The sequence below is a fragment of the Ambystoma mexicanum genome, chromosome 11, assembly GCF_040938575.1.
Source record: "Ambystoma mexicanum isolate Mex_15411 chromosome 11, UKY_AmexF1_1, whole genome shotgun sequence".
NCBI classification, from domain to species: Eukaryota; Metazoa; Chordata; class Amphibia; order Caudata; family Ambystomatidae; genus Ambystoma; species Ambystoma mexicanum.
Genome location: NC_090934.1, coordinates 450,659,706 through 450,676,261, shown reverse-complemented (window position 1 = coordinate 450,676,261; position 16,556 = coordinate 450,659,706). Strand labels below are relative to the sequence as shown.

The following is a 16,556-nucleotide window of genomic DNA, read 5'->3' as shown; positions in this document are numbered from 1 at the left end:
TTGGTCTCTTACCACTGGATTAGTTGTTTCGTATAAAAACAATACAGTCAAATCTTTGAGAAGCTGGCCCACTTATAAACTATAAGCGATTTACAAGCAATACAAATATTACACACCAATGGGGCACGTGTGACACAGATTGTGTCAAATCAGAGCATTCACTTCAATTCAAATTGCATAGCCACTTTTACATGGAAACACTATTCGCACGCAGGCCTATTAGCGTGGCAGTTCTTTATATCTACACACTTCCAAAAAGACACCAAGACAGAGACCAGCAAGAGCCGGTAAACACAGTAAATCAAAAGTAAAAGTATGCAAGTCACTCGATGCGAATCAAAAGCAAATACAAATAGGATAGGAGGCCACTGTGACAGTGTATTTCCCTGTACTTTTGCACAGATACCAGTCACTTAACTGCTAAGGTACAACCATAGCTAAAACATATAACGCAACCTCACAGCAATTATACAGTGTGCTAATCACAAAGCGAGGAAGTATCTTGCATAATCTCTTCTTGCAAGGGCAATGCGATGACCCACATTAATGCCGTCAAGAGCTCAGCAGAGCAGCGCAGCAATAGAGGGAGAGTCGGGAGTGAGGGGAGGTCTCGGAGCTCCACAACACACAGACAGAGAGACAGAGAGATTTAGGTGTGAAGGAGTAGAATAATGATGCCAGAGAACCAATTTAGCAGCACTTCCAATGAAGCCAGTGTTCAATGTGATATTAGATACACGCACCGACTAAGCAAGTAGCAAACCATAGTAGGCACACACACGCACAGCCACAACACGAACATATTGATACCCTCTTGATGAACTGGGGAAGATTTATCTATAGGTGAGGATTCTCTTACCAGAAGAAGATTGCGCTTAAAGCCCCTAAGGTAGCTGATCACCTGACCAACAAACGCACTCCTCCTCAACTTTTACACCTTTGTCTTGTCTACTAGAACGCCATTACCTTGCAAGAAATTCATGGGAGTTTGTAGAGTTGTAAAATTCAAAGTAAAATCTGAGCACCATCTGAATAACACGAGTCCCATAAACAGCTTTCAATGGTCCAATAACAGAGCTTTCCTGCTGTCCCGTCCCCCTCCACCAGCAGTGCCTCACAGTGCACCTTCATCTGCTGCAATAGCTGTCTACTAGGTGTCTCCTTTCCTGCTTTTGTCACAAGGAGTACAACCCCTCATTAGTAATAAGCGGCTTGTCCTCTTCTGGTACTGCTGGTGCTAAAATACACGTCTACTGTCCTGGAAACTCTGAAAGGTATTCTGAAAACATCTGATTGAGCGGTTGTGCTCTGGCCAAGTGCTTTTGAGAATCTTTGATGGAAGTACCATCTTAACTGAAACCTTGGCTTTGTCCAAAACTGTAAAGATGCCCACCAACTTCACCATCACTTTCACACAGAAATTGACAGATAGGAGCAATGACACTAGGGAATCAGCTACTGATGTAGGCAAGTCCTACAAGTAAGAGTCAATCATGAGGATCCTTCCACACAACCTAATGGAAATGGTGCAGTTATTATGTCTCAATATCTGCACTGGCTTTAGCGACAGTGACCTACGACCCCTGTATGCATCAGTTGCCCGACTCACTGAAATTTGTTATGAGCACCAAAATCTTTGCTAATGGGCCACCAACACAAGGCACTATTTCTTAGCACACTCATCATGAGCAATCTACACCCTTGTTGAGCTATTAACTTCTTTTTGATAAAAGGTGTACATTTAGGGATGTTGATCAGGTGTAACAATACCGCGGCCTTAAAACATGGCTGTGGGCATTTTTCCTTCAGCTGTTCTCTGGCTTCTATGTCCACAGTAATTCTGAGATGCTTCATAACACATTCTGCAAGTGAAAGATGATCTGGGGTGAAGCATCTCATCTAGGTCAAATAGTTTGCCCCCTACTACTTGGTCTTCATTCTGCCCCTCTTTCATCCTTGCTGATCTTTGACCTTCTGCCCATTCAGATCTTCAGATATACCCTTGTCAATCTGCAACTCTACCTCAGGGGGGGTGGACCACTCTGGCCCCCTGCACAGATATCTCTCAGGGCAGTTGTGCACTGTGTTATTGCCAAATTGCTCTGCAACATAAACACATACCAACACTAAGAAATAGACACGAGAAATAAGATAACAATGGATACAAATGAAAACACACAAGTCAGTCTCAATCATAAAAATGGAATACATGTATTCATACACAGAAGTAGCAAAACTGAATTTTTGCCCCCCTTATGGTAGGGTGCAAACTGCAATAAATGTAAGCCTTTCAGGCTTCTAATGCAAGCAATTTAATAGCAATTATCCCTGCTGGATCTATAATGCATTGCAGCCTAATAACAACAACTGCTAATAGCAAAATACATATGGCAAGTGTCAGCATTCCTCTCCAATCCACACCACACCTCACACTCTCTCTCATAAGACAATTCCTGTCTGATCTCCCCTTCCATCAAACCAAAAGCTCTGTGTGAGTGTATGTCCTAATTCCCCATTTGCACGTGTCTTATCAGTTAGGCCTCATACTCCCCATTTGCAAGAACGGTAGGCAGCCCCCACCGATCTGCATCTGCTGGTCTCTCTGCCAGATTGATCTCGACTCTGCTCTCCCCTCTGCTTCCCAGAATGCTTCCGATCTCCCAAGCTGGTCTGCCAAGCTGCATCCGAAACGCTTCTCCAAAAGCTTCTCTCTACTGCTCATTTCAGGCTCCCAGTTATAGTTTCAAATCACGTCATATATCTCTATGGTAACATCAAGTATTCACTCTTTCTGTCAAACCAGCATTTCTAAGAACGGACAGCGCCTAAAAGTCTGTTAACATCAGTCTTGTACTCCCCAGTTCAGTGTGTTCTCGTCATCATGACATTTCAGAGCATATGTTGTACATGTCCGATGGCCTTCTCCTCTGTGTTAGAAAACCATGCTCCCATCCATTGTCAGCTCTTTGCAAGCTAAAAATACCATTCTCTCTCCACAACGCTCTGTGTCTATGTGCAAAGCACCCACTCACTGCCTCCCACCTTTCTGTCTGTCTGCGAGCAGGCCTAGGGCCTGATAAGCCATGCCCTCTCATTCCCTACTACTTGGGAAAAGTTACGACCTTCCTGCCAAGAAACTGTTTACATTCCATGTACCAGTGTAACTCAAAACAATGTCTCTGCAGAACAAACAGCTTCTGAATGGCTCCAGAGCCAGCTACATGCATTTTCTATAGTGCTTAACAACATTCACTCACTCCAACCAAGCACTACATAATGGACTCAATGTGTAGTAAGTGCACATTCATGCGTGTGTCTAAATGCATATATAATAACATATGTGTAAACATGTCTAAACAAGGTCCTTCATATAATAAGGCCTATTTCTCTAGCAAAATGCATAGTCAAAGTGGCAGAATAATATGGATAATGGATAACTAATGTCACTAATAGGAATTAAATGAATTACTAATAATAACATAACAGGCAAGCATACTATCTGGTTTTACACCCTCACCCTTCTTACAACTTTTACTCATGTCCCAAAGTGCAAGTAAGTGTTACCATTGCCCAGCCTATTGGACGTGTTCCTGGTTCCCATCCCATTCGACTTCAAATATTAAGATCTTCCAAGATGAACCCTTACTTTGCTTCTATGAGATTCAGGGACCCAGTTTAAAATCCATGTTACCAGAGGTGAATGCCAATACCAGTTTGCCTGAGGTATCTTGAGTGAAAGGGTATCCTACCTCTGTTTCTATATAATTTCTGGGTCGGGGTAGTGAAAGTATCTGTGACTAATATTGGTGCGTAATGTTCCCCTTTTCACTTCGGCTCGCATGTCCCTACTCTAGCTCATGTGTCCAGTCGTCTAGAGGGGGTGATCTATTGCCCCAAACATATACTTTATGTGATCTCTGTCAGGCCAGGTTTGCAGGCTGGTAGGCAGAATTGAACACCTCATTGGAATCCAACCTTTTGTACATTGCCTTTAGGACCTCTGACAATTTTGAGGGCATTGTGATGTATTTTAAGGATTTTAAAGATCTGTGTTTTAAAGGTAGATGATGGATTAGCATCATGGTCTTCATCACCATTGCCCTTCTCAGGTCTTGGCCGCTCACATCACACATGGTGCCTAATGCCAGACACAAAGAACCTGGGAATATGTGCAGTGTGCGCTACTGCTCCCAAAAACAGTCCATACTAGAACTCCAAGCATGTTCTGCCAACCATGCTACAATGCACTACTGACACTTCGAGCAAATAGGACTATATAAATCCTGTCAGAGATTGTTAAATTCACGAAGGTCCCTATATCTCTTGTTGTCTCACATGGCATGCAGCGAATTTGGGTTCTGGTTTACGATACTTCCAACGTTTGAACAGAGGAAGAACGCACTAAACAAACACAGATCAGATGGATCTACTAATAAACAAAAGTCAAAAATTCAAACATATCACAAGCAGGTTTAGAAAAAAACGCATGATGCTTGCCTAAGCTTTTACAGTAGACTCAATCAACGTTGGTCATTCAGTAAAGAGACTCAACCCCTGATCATTGGCTAACAAGATGCAAGTGTTCTGTTCTTTTAGCTGCCATTGTTGGTTGAAAATTGCCAACAGCAGCTTTCAGGTAAACTTTCAGAAAACTAGTAACATGTGAGAGATGATGCAATCTAGATGGGACTAATGGCAACATTTTAATGAACTTTGGAAGGAGAAATATTGTTGAGGCATGTTGTTAATATCACTGTATATAATTAAGTTGACCAAATAAAAATACCAACCTTTGTTAAAATCACAAATTGAGAATTGTAAAACCAAATAAACATGCACATAATTGTTAGATCTAAAGTAATTTAAACTGTTGTAAAGCAATGTCAAATTCTCTTCACCAGCGGTCTCAGTATATTTTAGAGCTTATTTCATTATGATTCCTCTATTTCTAGATGTTATTCAACGGTAGGAAGAGGCGGTGGAAGTCAGATATTGTCCTTGTCTAGGAACGGATGTCTTTCTATTGGAGTCATTGAGCACGAACTAATGCACAACCTTGGCCTGTACCATGAGCACAGCCGCAAAGATCGTGACAACTATATCAACATTAGGTGGCAGTTCATCAACCAAGGTAAAACCCCAGGGATTAACAGTCTACTCTGGGAAGGCTCATATTATCGGTTGGTGACCACAGATAAAAGTTGTATCTGAAGTAGGAAAACATGGGGTTTTATGTTGAGGATGCATTCCACAACTCCCAGCGACATCCACGCCCAGTTCTTTGCCCCCACCTCAATGGTCTACCCAATGAAGTCAACTCAGGGTGAAATGAGCGATTGGACGCAGGGAGTATGTGGGTTCGACACAATAGAATCATTTATATCAGCATAATTGTAGAATGAATGAGACCATCTTACTCTGGTGAACAAAAACAGAGATTGGAAAGTGCTTGCCGGAAACCCCACTTGCATACTCAGATATTGACATATCTTACATGGCTTTCCTGCAGATTCTCCGCTGTGTGGCGATCGTTATTGTTTTTGTCCACTGAAAACCAATCAATAAGAATCAACTGTTACTATACACAACTGTTTCAGTATGGATTAATTTTATCAAGCGGTTTCTGGACAGAGGTTTAATTTCTTCTATATTGGGTAGATTCATTTTTCTCAATTAAAAAATATGGACACCTTTTCAATTTGTTATGGTAGGTTTGGTAACAGAAAAAGTACAAAAGGGTACTAGTTAACCTAGTCCTAGAAATGAGTAGAGTTTGGCAAAATGGATGCCTGTGTTATGTCAGATGACCTATATCAATAGTTGGGCCTGTTTTCAAGAAAGTCTGTAAGAAAGTCTGTATAATGCTACTGCATTTCCCAAGCTGCGTTGTACATTTGTCTATTTTTAATTGGCCACCTTCACCCACTTTGACTCCTACTATCATGGCTCCTCTATCCCCTCTATTTCTGTTCAGCCTTTCTCTCTCTCTCTTTGTTTACTAATTGTGAGCCAGTTCTACTGTCAATCCCGCTGATCCTCTAACCTTCACTTGCATTCCCAGTATGTATCCCCTGCTCCAGCCTCCTCTCGTTCTTCTGTTCAGTCCTTTCATCCAAGATGAAACATCAGGGTAATTCAAAAGTAAGAATAGACATTTTTCATTCTATAACCGTTATATCAACAGTGTTGTATCACAATATAAACGATTCTTTAGGAGAAATAATAATACAGGCTCATATCTTAAAGCAATTGTTGGGATGAATGCAGGTAAGGGAAACCAACACTGTGTTACTATCTAACCCTGTTGGAAGAACACCCTGTCCCTACACAGGGGTGCCTATCCCTAGGCAGTGTATGGTGCAACGCCGATCTAATAGGGATAGGATGTGAGAGAAGCTGTCCCTCAATCTACCATATGTATGGAGGCCTCAACCTTCATTGCTGCTTATTTAACAAAATGAACAACTTTTTCTAAAATAGAGCAACCAACAACAACAGCATACAACTCCTATGTTTCCTGGTGCGACAGGGCCGGTTATTAGATCACTGTCTGACACAGCTAAAAAAGCATGCTTGAGCATTTAAATAACCATGGGATTTAATTTAACCTCATGTTGGAGTTGTGGATGTTGTTAACATCTAAAAGGGGCAACGGATTACATGCATCAATGCCTGTTTTTGTAGAACACTATAAAAGGCTCACAACGTGTGAGACGGAGCAGCTTATCCATTTCGTGCCCCTATACCCGGGCATGGTTGGAAGACAGACTTACTGCACAATAGACTAGATGGTCCTGAAGAAGATGGTTTGAATTACCCAACTCCATCAAAACCGGTCAACCCTATTGGTCGTGGGTGGTTCCATGGCCATTCTCAGATATCCCCAACAATGAGGAGTGATATCCCATAAGAAATGCAAACACTAGTCTATCACTCACACGTTGTGTGCCTTTTGTAGTGTTCTGCAAAAACGGGCATTGATGCAAGTAATCCGTTGCCCCTTTTAGATGTTAACAACATCCACCACTCCAACATGAGGTTGAATTAAATTTACTTAAGGTGAATAAAATACGGATATAAAATCCCATGGTTATTTAAATGCTCATGCAAGCTTTCTTAGCTGTGTCAGACAGTGATCTAATAACCAGCCCTGTCACACCAGGAAACGTAGGAGTTGTATGTTGTTGTTGTTGGTTGCTCTATTTTAGAAAACGTTGTTTATTATGTTAAATTAGCACCAATGCAGGTTGGGGCCTCCATACATTTGGTAGATTGAGGGACAGCTTCTCTCCCACCCCATCCCTATTAGACAGGCGTTGCACCATACACTGCCTAGGCATAGGCACCCCTGTGTAGGGACAGGGTGTTCTTCCAACAGGGTTAGATAGTAACACAGTGTTGGTTTCCCCTACCTGCATTCATCCCAACCATTGCTTCATCCACCTACAAATATGATGTCAATATTGCTCTTTTTAAAACAAAACCTACTCTGAGCACTATGATTTCTTGATAAACTCTTATGTGCAGTCTACCTTGACCCCTTCTTCCTCTCTACATTCTTATTTTTGCACTACAGTCTGATTGCAGGCCTTCAAACTGAACACAAGCTGTTACTTACTATTCCATCATCACCTGTCGTTGGTGTTCAGAAATCTGTGTCCCATTCTTCTGCTTTGATACTTTAGATCATGGTACTGTGCTTCACAGACTGTCTCTGAACTTGCCATCCCTGGAGTAGCCAGTGGCCGGTATTCCTCTTATCCCTTTCACTACACCTCTGATGGCTCGTGGACGTAAGTTTTTTAAGCACCTTTCTACTCCCATACAACACCTTGTAACGGTATATTTCCCCCCACACAGGGCATTCCTTCCCTCCCCAATGTAGGTGTCACAAAATAAATGGTTTCATGTCAGTTCTTTGTTCAGCCCTATTTCTGATGCATCTAATGCCCCTTGGATCCCTCCCCCTGAGCTACCAATGAGCCAAGAACCATGCCAGTGTACAGGAAATATATTTGTATGATAAACAATGGAGATTACACTAAAAGAACACATGCCACCTTCTTTGTGGCTTACAATTAAACTTCATGTTACACAAATAAATCACAACAGTTGGTTGGGAAAAACACAAATCTCAATTATTTACTTTGTACAGATTTCACTTCAAGAAACAATCAAACTGGTCAATGAACACAATCAATTGCATATGCAACGCTACACAATTTCTATTTTCCTGTATGCTTAAAAAGGCTATCAGTTTAGTTTACAGATTTGTACAAATGCATATGGCAATTATTATTTCACCCACACCTTTGCTTTGAAATAAACATAGGGTGATGCAACAGTTTGTTCTTCGGACCCCCTTCACTTTGGTGTGTGTTGGGGAAGTCAGACAGTAGAATTGGGATGATTTAAGAATTTTGGATTTCAGAACCACCTCCACTTAAAGGCCTGTGTTGGAGAAGCTGGAAGGGAACAATGGGGATCTTTTTTAGTTTTAGTTTAGGGGCAAAGACACCCCTCTTCCTAAAAGAAGTTGGGGTTAACAGAAAAAATAGGATTAGCCAATTACTTTACAATCTATAGTTTTCAGCGCACACTGTGAATGAGCTTTGTTAATTTTGAATTTTAACAAAAATCACCTTGTGGTATTCTGCCAATCGGAATTAATTAAATTAATATTTTTAGTTAAAAAGGCTAAGGATCTACACCGTTTTACCCCACCAGCCCCCATCCATTATAAAGGGGAATGATTTAAGGCCAGCTGATTCCCCCACCTTTTGGGTTCAAAGGGCTCAATTCTACTTATATTGAAATCCTCTGTTTAATGTTCAGGAAAGCCAGCTGCACTTCAGGACCCTATGGGAGGACAGAACAGGGGTCAGGTCACTCCACTCTCAAGGATGGTCCCCCAGCTCTTCTACTTTTAGGACTCCCCAAAAACAGACAGCTCCACCCAAATGCAATCTCAGCAAAATCTCCTTTTGGTGCTTCCTTGCAGCTGTCAGATGGTAATGTTCAGCAGCTCTGTCCCTTTTCTCATAGTGCATCCACTTTATATACCAGTGATGACACCATCAACATGTCAATATTGGGCAGTGCCCTGCAAAGGTTCTCGCAACCAGGATTGGACAGTTACCTTTATCTCTCCTTCCAAATCCAGCCACCCTCTAAGGATTGGCTTAGGAGTCTGTAACAGACATATGGTAACTGCAATTTATTTTAAATCCCCTTTTGTTTCACCTTTGCTATGTGACACAACTTTGTGCTTTACTAACAACTGCCATAATGTATATGTTTTGCGATTCAGCTAATCATGGGGAATGAAATAAAACAGCTGGGTCCACACCATTTTGCGTGGCCATTTGGCAATTTCCCACCTTTTTTACAAAAAGCATAATCATTAGGAACATATAGTTTACTCCCCACATTACTAATTTACCCTCCACCAGTTCGCCAACTCTCAAATTCGGAACATGTTCAGAGCAGCCAGGAACACCTTTTAATTGGTCATTACAATTCCCTAAGGCGCAGGTGGATGCATTTTATTTCAACAAAATCACATGTAAAAAATGACACAGAAATAAAAGCAATACTACTTATGGTTGCTTAGAAAAAGGCATACATTATAGTCCATTTAAACAAAGGGGAATTTTCTCACATGCAAATATGAGATTCCCTTCTCCCAGGCCATTTACCATTCCTGGCCAGCATGTGACCAATGCTTCCTGTACTGTGTTTTTATTTGCCTCTTTGTTGTTTGAATTTGGTGGCTGCCAGTTGTAACTACTTGGGAGGCTTTGGCAACACAGAGAGCCCCCCCCCCCCACATTCCAGTCACACACTGGCTAGGACAGCAGGTCTAGGGAAACTTGGTTTTCAACACCCTTCAGGCAGGCCACATTTTATTGCAGTTGTAAAAAGTGGGCATGCACGAATCAAGCTTGCAGTGGGGGAAGCCATTTGAAAATTCTGCCTAACAACAAGCCAAAAGGGTCTGCCTCTGGCCTAAATTAGATCTTCATTTGACCCAAGTTTTTCATTTCACTTGTTGCCAGTATTTTGCAGGTGAAGCATGATATACATTACATCTTGTTTAACACACACTGGGCCTCATTACACGGTAGGCGGTAAACCATGGCGCTATTAGCGCCATGGTTCATGCCAGTAATTTACCGGTACCGCCTTGGAGGAAAGAGGAAATACCGCCCTATTCCAAGGCTGGGAAGGCGGTAATTCCTCCTTCCTCCATTGCCCTTCCCCATTCCCATTTTTCCCCCATAGGGCATAATGGGAATGGGGAAGGCACTAATTACGGTACCGCAAATTGCGGTACTGTAATTAGCACCCCGGTCCCTTTGGCAGGTGTTAATGTACCAACCCGCAAAGGGACCTCGTAGTAAGGCGGTAAGGGTTTACCGGTACCGGTAAAATACTGGTACCGGTAAACCCTTACCGCCTACCGTGTAATGAGGCCCACTGTCTTTTGCCTGACATTTGTATGTTAGCAGGGGAACATTTTTCTCATGTCTTGCTTTCGAACTGCAAACACACATGTAAAGCCATTTTCGTCTCAGTATTTGCAAATCCTGCTTTTCATGTGGAACGGGCCTTTGATTTTCTTCCAACACCATGAATTAAAAGGCTGATTTTTCTTTAGTAACGACAGATAAGCCTTTTCCACATTGCACTTTCTTGTGTTACTTGCAGAACTCCCACAGTCTGCCTAAATTGGCCCATTTTCAGTGTGAGGTTTTTTTTTGTATGAAGGCTGGCAGGTCATTTTTCCAGTGGGCCCTTCAGTTCTGTTAATTTGGGGCCTTTGATTACACGCCACGATCTCTTTGGGATTCATGCATGTCCCCTTATTGTTTCCAAATACATTTTTCTCTCAGCTCACCTTTCGTCTTCCTATCGTGCCAATGACTCTCAGATATTTGTCTCTTCATCTTTATTCACTCAATGTCTCCTTGATGCCATATTTGCCTGAAGTGTTTGTCAAATCAAACTTGTTGCCTCAGTCCCTCCATCTTGACTATCTATTATATTCTATCTATTCACACCTGCCCACTCTTGTTGATTCTAACTTAACTATAATATTTAGCAATTCCACTGTAATTTTCAGTCATCTAAAAGTCTCACCCTTATCTATTACCTGGTCCTCTCATAACTTGCAATTTGCCTTCAGTCTTTGCTGGCTTCCCTATCAGTTATGTTTTCCGTTTTATTTTCTCCTTTTTTATTTTAAAATATCTTCATGCATTAGAACCCACTTTTTGTCGTCTCTGGAATCTTTCCCTCATCTGAATTTCTCCCTCCATTCTCCTTCTCCTCTCCTCAAGCTAGTTGTGCTCTGTTCAGAGCTTAATGACCCCAACCTGTGGAATGCTTTCCCACTTCCTGCATAGTCTTCTTATTCTTTCTGCCAGTCCTGCCATCTGACTCATAATGTGCAGCCTTCCTTTCCTCGAAAACTCCTCCATTTAGTTCTTGGTATTAATCAATGTCTATTTTATTACACAGCACTTTGTTTATGATGGTGTACGTTTTCATGTAAAGCTCACTCACATTGTGTTGTGGGCAGTCCACACCACACATGAATGTTCTGACATGCCTGTGCACCCTTTCAGCGGTTACAACACAGATGCAAACTGCACATTTTTGTAATGGCTGTAAGAATGGCCCCCTAGTGTGTGGCCTACTGCATCTTGAGTCCATCCAGCCCCCACAGATGACAAACAAGACACTGATTCCCGTCCGGGATCCATGCGTGCTCTGACGAGCGCCTTGATGCGAAGCCATTTATTATACAGTATACATTGCAGAGTTACATCACTCTGCCTTGTGTCTCACTTAAAGGGACACCACACTGCCTATGAGTGCCTCTTTCTGAAAACATAGGATTCACTAAAACAGAAATAAGGGTACATTTTTATCAATGAGTCATGAAAAGATGCTCACTGCAGTATCATGGGTTGCTCAACATAATTACATTTATGGGATGACTAGGAAACGGTCTCATTTTGAAAAAATAGGCGGAAGCACAAACTGATCAGTTGATTCCATGTAACCGGGGCATCATTTTCAATTACTTTGCTCTAAGGGCATGTCCTCCAAAAGGTTAAGCCACTGATACTAAGTATTTGTAAAAGTAAAATCTGTGTGTGTCAAGGTGGTGTGCTGGCGATGCTGCTCTTTATTTGGAAAACATGGAATCATCTCTGAACAATGAGTAAAGTATATATGCAGCCAGACATTGAGTTCTAATTGTTTATCATAGTCACTGTCACTGTTCCTTTCAGGTGATCAGCCCAACTTTAACAAGGAGATGAACGCCAACACCCTGGGTCTTGCTTATGACTACGGTTCAGTGATGCACTATGGCAGGTAATGACAGTCAGGGCTGATGTGTGAAATACGCAGAACTGTGTAGCAAGATATCACAGGGTGGGTCCTCATGCTGATAGAGAGGGTACACGCATTTTGAGGGATGGGCGCATGTTTCTTTTTCTCTCTCATCTCGGGCAGTAGTGACGAAGGGAGCAGACTCAAGGAACCGACGTTTCTCTATAAAAATAAAAAGTTGGCATTTAGCAAAGGAGAATATACACAGGGCTTTTACGGGGTCACTGTGTAGACAGAACTATAGAGAAGAGGCATATCTTAGATATTTAGTGAAAGGTAAGTAGAATGTATAGAGGCTGGAATGATTATCCCTAGGCCTAGCCCTTATGCTATGGCACTGGCCTCCTCTTCTGGCAATTGGAGTTCCACTGTAACAGCCACAGCACACTCTTTGGTCCTGGTAGACCTCTATGCCATTCTCTTACGTGTGGTAAGGCCATGTCTGGTGCTCACTTCTTCCCTTTCCAGGGTGCAGGCCTGTGCAACCTATTCATCCATCTACGACCCATCAGTGATCACATGAGCTTTAGGAGTGCCCTCAGATCCTGGCACTTTTTACAGTAATTTACCTTATGCATAGGCGGATATCCTAGAACTCTCTCAGATATAATGTCAGCAGTTGGCGTATCAATGATGTAAGCTTCCGTTTATTAGCAAGAGATCATGTAAATGAACTAGAAATAATCCTGTTAGCACATTCACACATTCCACTGTATCTGGTTTTGGGGTGGGGTTGATGTTGCATTTTAAGGGTGTTGTACTAATAGAAGCAGGGTAATATTCCTTAGAAGTGTCACTCTTCCTCAAATTTACTGGGCTTCATGACGTCACACTGGGGGGTATGGCAGTAAAGATGATAGTGAAGTAGACAGCCTTACTGCTTGTCTTGACATAGCTCAGAATGCTAATAGTTATAAAATGTTACATAATCAAAGCTTTTTGTACATACTGGTATTAATCACTTAAGTCTTATGCATTTTCTTATCGATCTTCTTCTTTGCAATAGAAATGCCTTCACTAATAGGGCTGGACAAGACACAATAATCCCAAAACCTGACCCTAATGTCCCCATCGGTCAAAGGTTTGGAATGAGCAACCTGGATATAGCCAAGATCAACAAGCTCTACAGCTGCAGTAAGTGCCCTTTTCTTGCCCGGTGCCACTAATTGAGGGCTCAGCTAGACCACCCTTACTGCCCTCCTTAAACTGTTAGAACTGTTATGCATCCACTCTGCATCCTAGGCCCTTGGCATCTAAAGCGCCCCTGAGATGTTAAGACTCCCAGCATTTGTCTGCTAACATATTTCACACAATTGGTTCAAGATTCAAAAATGTTAAGAAATTGTTTTGTTTGTACTGTCAATCATGCATTCGGTCATTTGATAGTTCATTCTTTCATAATCCTTTATCAATTAATCACGTAAGCTCTCTGTAATGATAGTCCCATGCTGAAAGAGTACGCAGCATGTATTCTTAACTCGGTAGGTCTCCAACCATATGAGCTCTGCTAATCTTTTATATCCCCATCAACTGACCCCCTTCAATACCTCCACTGATGACATAACCTCCCTGCACATTCCATGACAACACTTCAGCAAACCAAGCGTCCATAGTTTATGTCACACATCTCCCTTCTCACCATAAAACTGTTGTACATGTTCTTCCAAACTGTACTCAGAGGGCCTCAGTATGTGGTTGACAGTGTGGTAAAAAAGAAAGCGCTGGTAATGCGATTACTCACACTTTTACTGCACCATCAAATTCAGGGTTCCAATCTTGAAACTCGACAAATCCACATGCTTTTGTGTGGAATGCATTTCCACAACACAACTCCATTACTGTGTGTGCTAATATGGAAACCCCAGTGGAGTCCAAGGAGGGTCGAAATTGGGGAAAACTGATGCTAATATGCAATCCCCAGTGGCGTCTAATGAGACTCCAAATTCTGAAACTGAAGGGACCGCCTAATTCTAAATCATGCATACCATTACTCTCACTGGGGTTTTACCAAATTCCGTAACGGTATTTGAGTTTGGCAGTATTTAAGTCATAACTGCTTTGACAAATGTTTCTGGATTAGTGTGCTTCACAAAACAGCATTTGCTGCAAATGTACTCTTATCTATGCCCCAAGTTACCACCTAAAGCATGTTTTGCAATAAGTTGCCTTTCACCAACGCAGGTGACTTTAATATTTCAAGGCATATTTTGTATCACAGCCTGACATTACTACATTGTTATAGCTATGTCCAGTTTCGTTTTGGCATATAGGTGGTGCTTCAACCCAAATGACTGTGGGTGAAAACTAATGGTATAGAATGAATTACGTTAATTCTCCTCCCTCCCCACCCACCGTAGCCCCATTGGCCAGCAGGCCAAGTGTTTAGTCCTGAGCGAGGGTGTAGGACCCTCTCTGCAGCCCCAGCAGCGTAATTTCAGCTGCAGGTGCTTGGGGTAAGTGTTGTCCCTGGCTGCTAGCCACGCATCCTTTTTTTAAGTCAAAGAAAAGCAATTGTTTGCATTTGTGCACCCTAGCTCAACTGAATCCATCGTCTCCCTCTTCCCTCTCCACCCACTGTAGCGCCATTGGTCAGTAGGCCGAGGGTTTAGTCCTGAGCGAGGTTGTAGGACCCTCTCTCCAGCCCCAGCACCGTTTTTCAGCAGCTGGTGCTTGGGGTAAATTTTGTCCATGGAGGCCTTAGCCACGTATCCTTTTTTAAGGGAAAGAAAAGTATTTTTGTTGCATTTGTGCGCACTAGTGCACCTGAATCCACTGCCCCATAGCCCCACTTCCTGCTTTCCTGCCCCCTCCTCCCTCCCCACCCAGCATAACCCCATTGGCCAGCAGGCCGAGTGTTTAGTACTGAGCGAGGGTGTAGGATCCTCTCTGTAGCCCCAGCAGCGTTTTACAACTGCAGGTGCTTGGGGTAAGTGTTGTCCCTGGTGGCCTTAGCCCATTTTTGCATTTGTGTGCACTAGCGCACCTGAACCCACCGTCCCCTTTCCCTACTTCCTGCTCCCCCGGCCCCCTCCTCCCTCCTCACCCACAGTAGCCCCATTGGCCAGCAGAACAAGGGGTTAGTCCTGTGAGAGGGTGTAGGAACCTCTCTGCAACACCAACAGCATTTCTCAGCTGTAGGTTCTTGGGATAATTGTTGTCCCTGGTGGCCTTAGCCGTGCATCCTTTTTTTAAGGAAAGGAAAAGTTATTTTTTTGCATTTCTGTGACTGTTTTTTTCTCTGCATTTGAAATTGTATTTTGCTCCCTGGTCACCCCAGTCTCCCCTGTGGCTTCCTAGGTCTAACCGCTCCCCCCTGCCCTGATTGGACCAACATCTTCTCAAGACTGAGAGTGCTAGGGCAGCCTTCTGGAGGTGCAGCCCCTGCGGCTAAGGACCCCAAGTCAAAGGGCAATTGTCAAGAATCAACCCAGAGAGGTTTCTGCAGGTGTCAGCAGGGAAAGCAGGCCACCACCCACCAATAAGTACTATCGAAAATCACTGCCACCGGACCTAAGCCCTGCACACATACTCAAACAAGAGAGCCCACTTGGCCCCTATACCCTGGCCCGAATCCACCCCATGCTGACCTCAAGCAACACGTAAAGCAGTACTCAGCAGCTTATATCCAGCTGCAGGGACAAGCCCACCTTTTCATCAAGCAGCTGCCAACAAGCTTGCTTGCTCCCACCTTGACTCTCTTGGGTGGTTGCCAAGACATAATTCCACCCATGAACAGCATAAGCAGCATCAGATAGCACCCACAAGTTGAAAAAGAGGACCAGGCAGCCGTCAACCTGCCTCAATGGACAATGTAGGGAGAACTACTGGTAGTGATTGCCACATTTACTTGCAGCCCATCTTAAACCACCACCACTGCAATAAGTACTTCACCCACTAAACATATACAGCTAGGACACACTCTGAGGAGCCCAGTGTACACCCAATTTACTGGCACACATTGAAGCGTCCACTGCATAGTGAAACCAAGTCTTTTTCTCCCACTATCTAAGAGTCTCAAATCTAGGTGTGTTTTCGTCTCAATTAGCTGCCATTTTGTGACACCTAGGCCTTTTCTCCCACTGTCTATGTATCTCAAATCTAGGTGTGTTATTTCTCAACTGACTGCCATTTTGCGAAACCTAGGCCTTTTC

The 16,556-nt window shown here is 43.0% G+C and overlaps 1 protein-coding gene across 1 annotated transcript in view; it reads left to right on the top strand.

Annotated features, from left to right (window-relative positions):
- LOC138503502 (tolloid-like protein 2) overlaps positions 1 to 16,556 on the top strand; it is a 186,946-nt gene that overhangs the window by 72,020 nt on the left and 98,370 nt on the right. Inside the window, exons 10-12 of the mRNA XM_069623284.1 lie at positions 4,953 to 5,131; positions 12,303 to 12,387; positions 13,412 to 13,539. Coding sequence (XP_069479385.1) covers positions 4,953 to 5,131; positions 12,303 to 12,387; positions 13,412 to 13,539 — 392 coding nt within the window. The remainder of the gene's footprint in view (positions 1 to 4,952; positions 5,132 to 12,302; positions 12,388 to 13,411; positions 13,540 to 16,556) is intronic.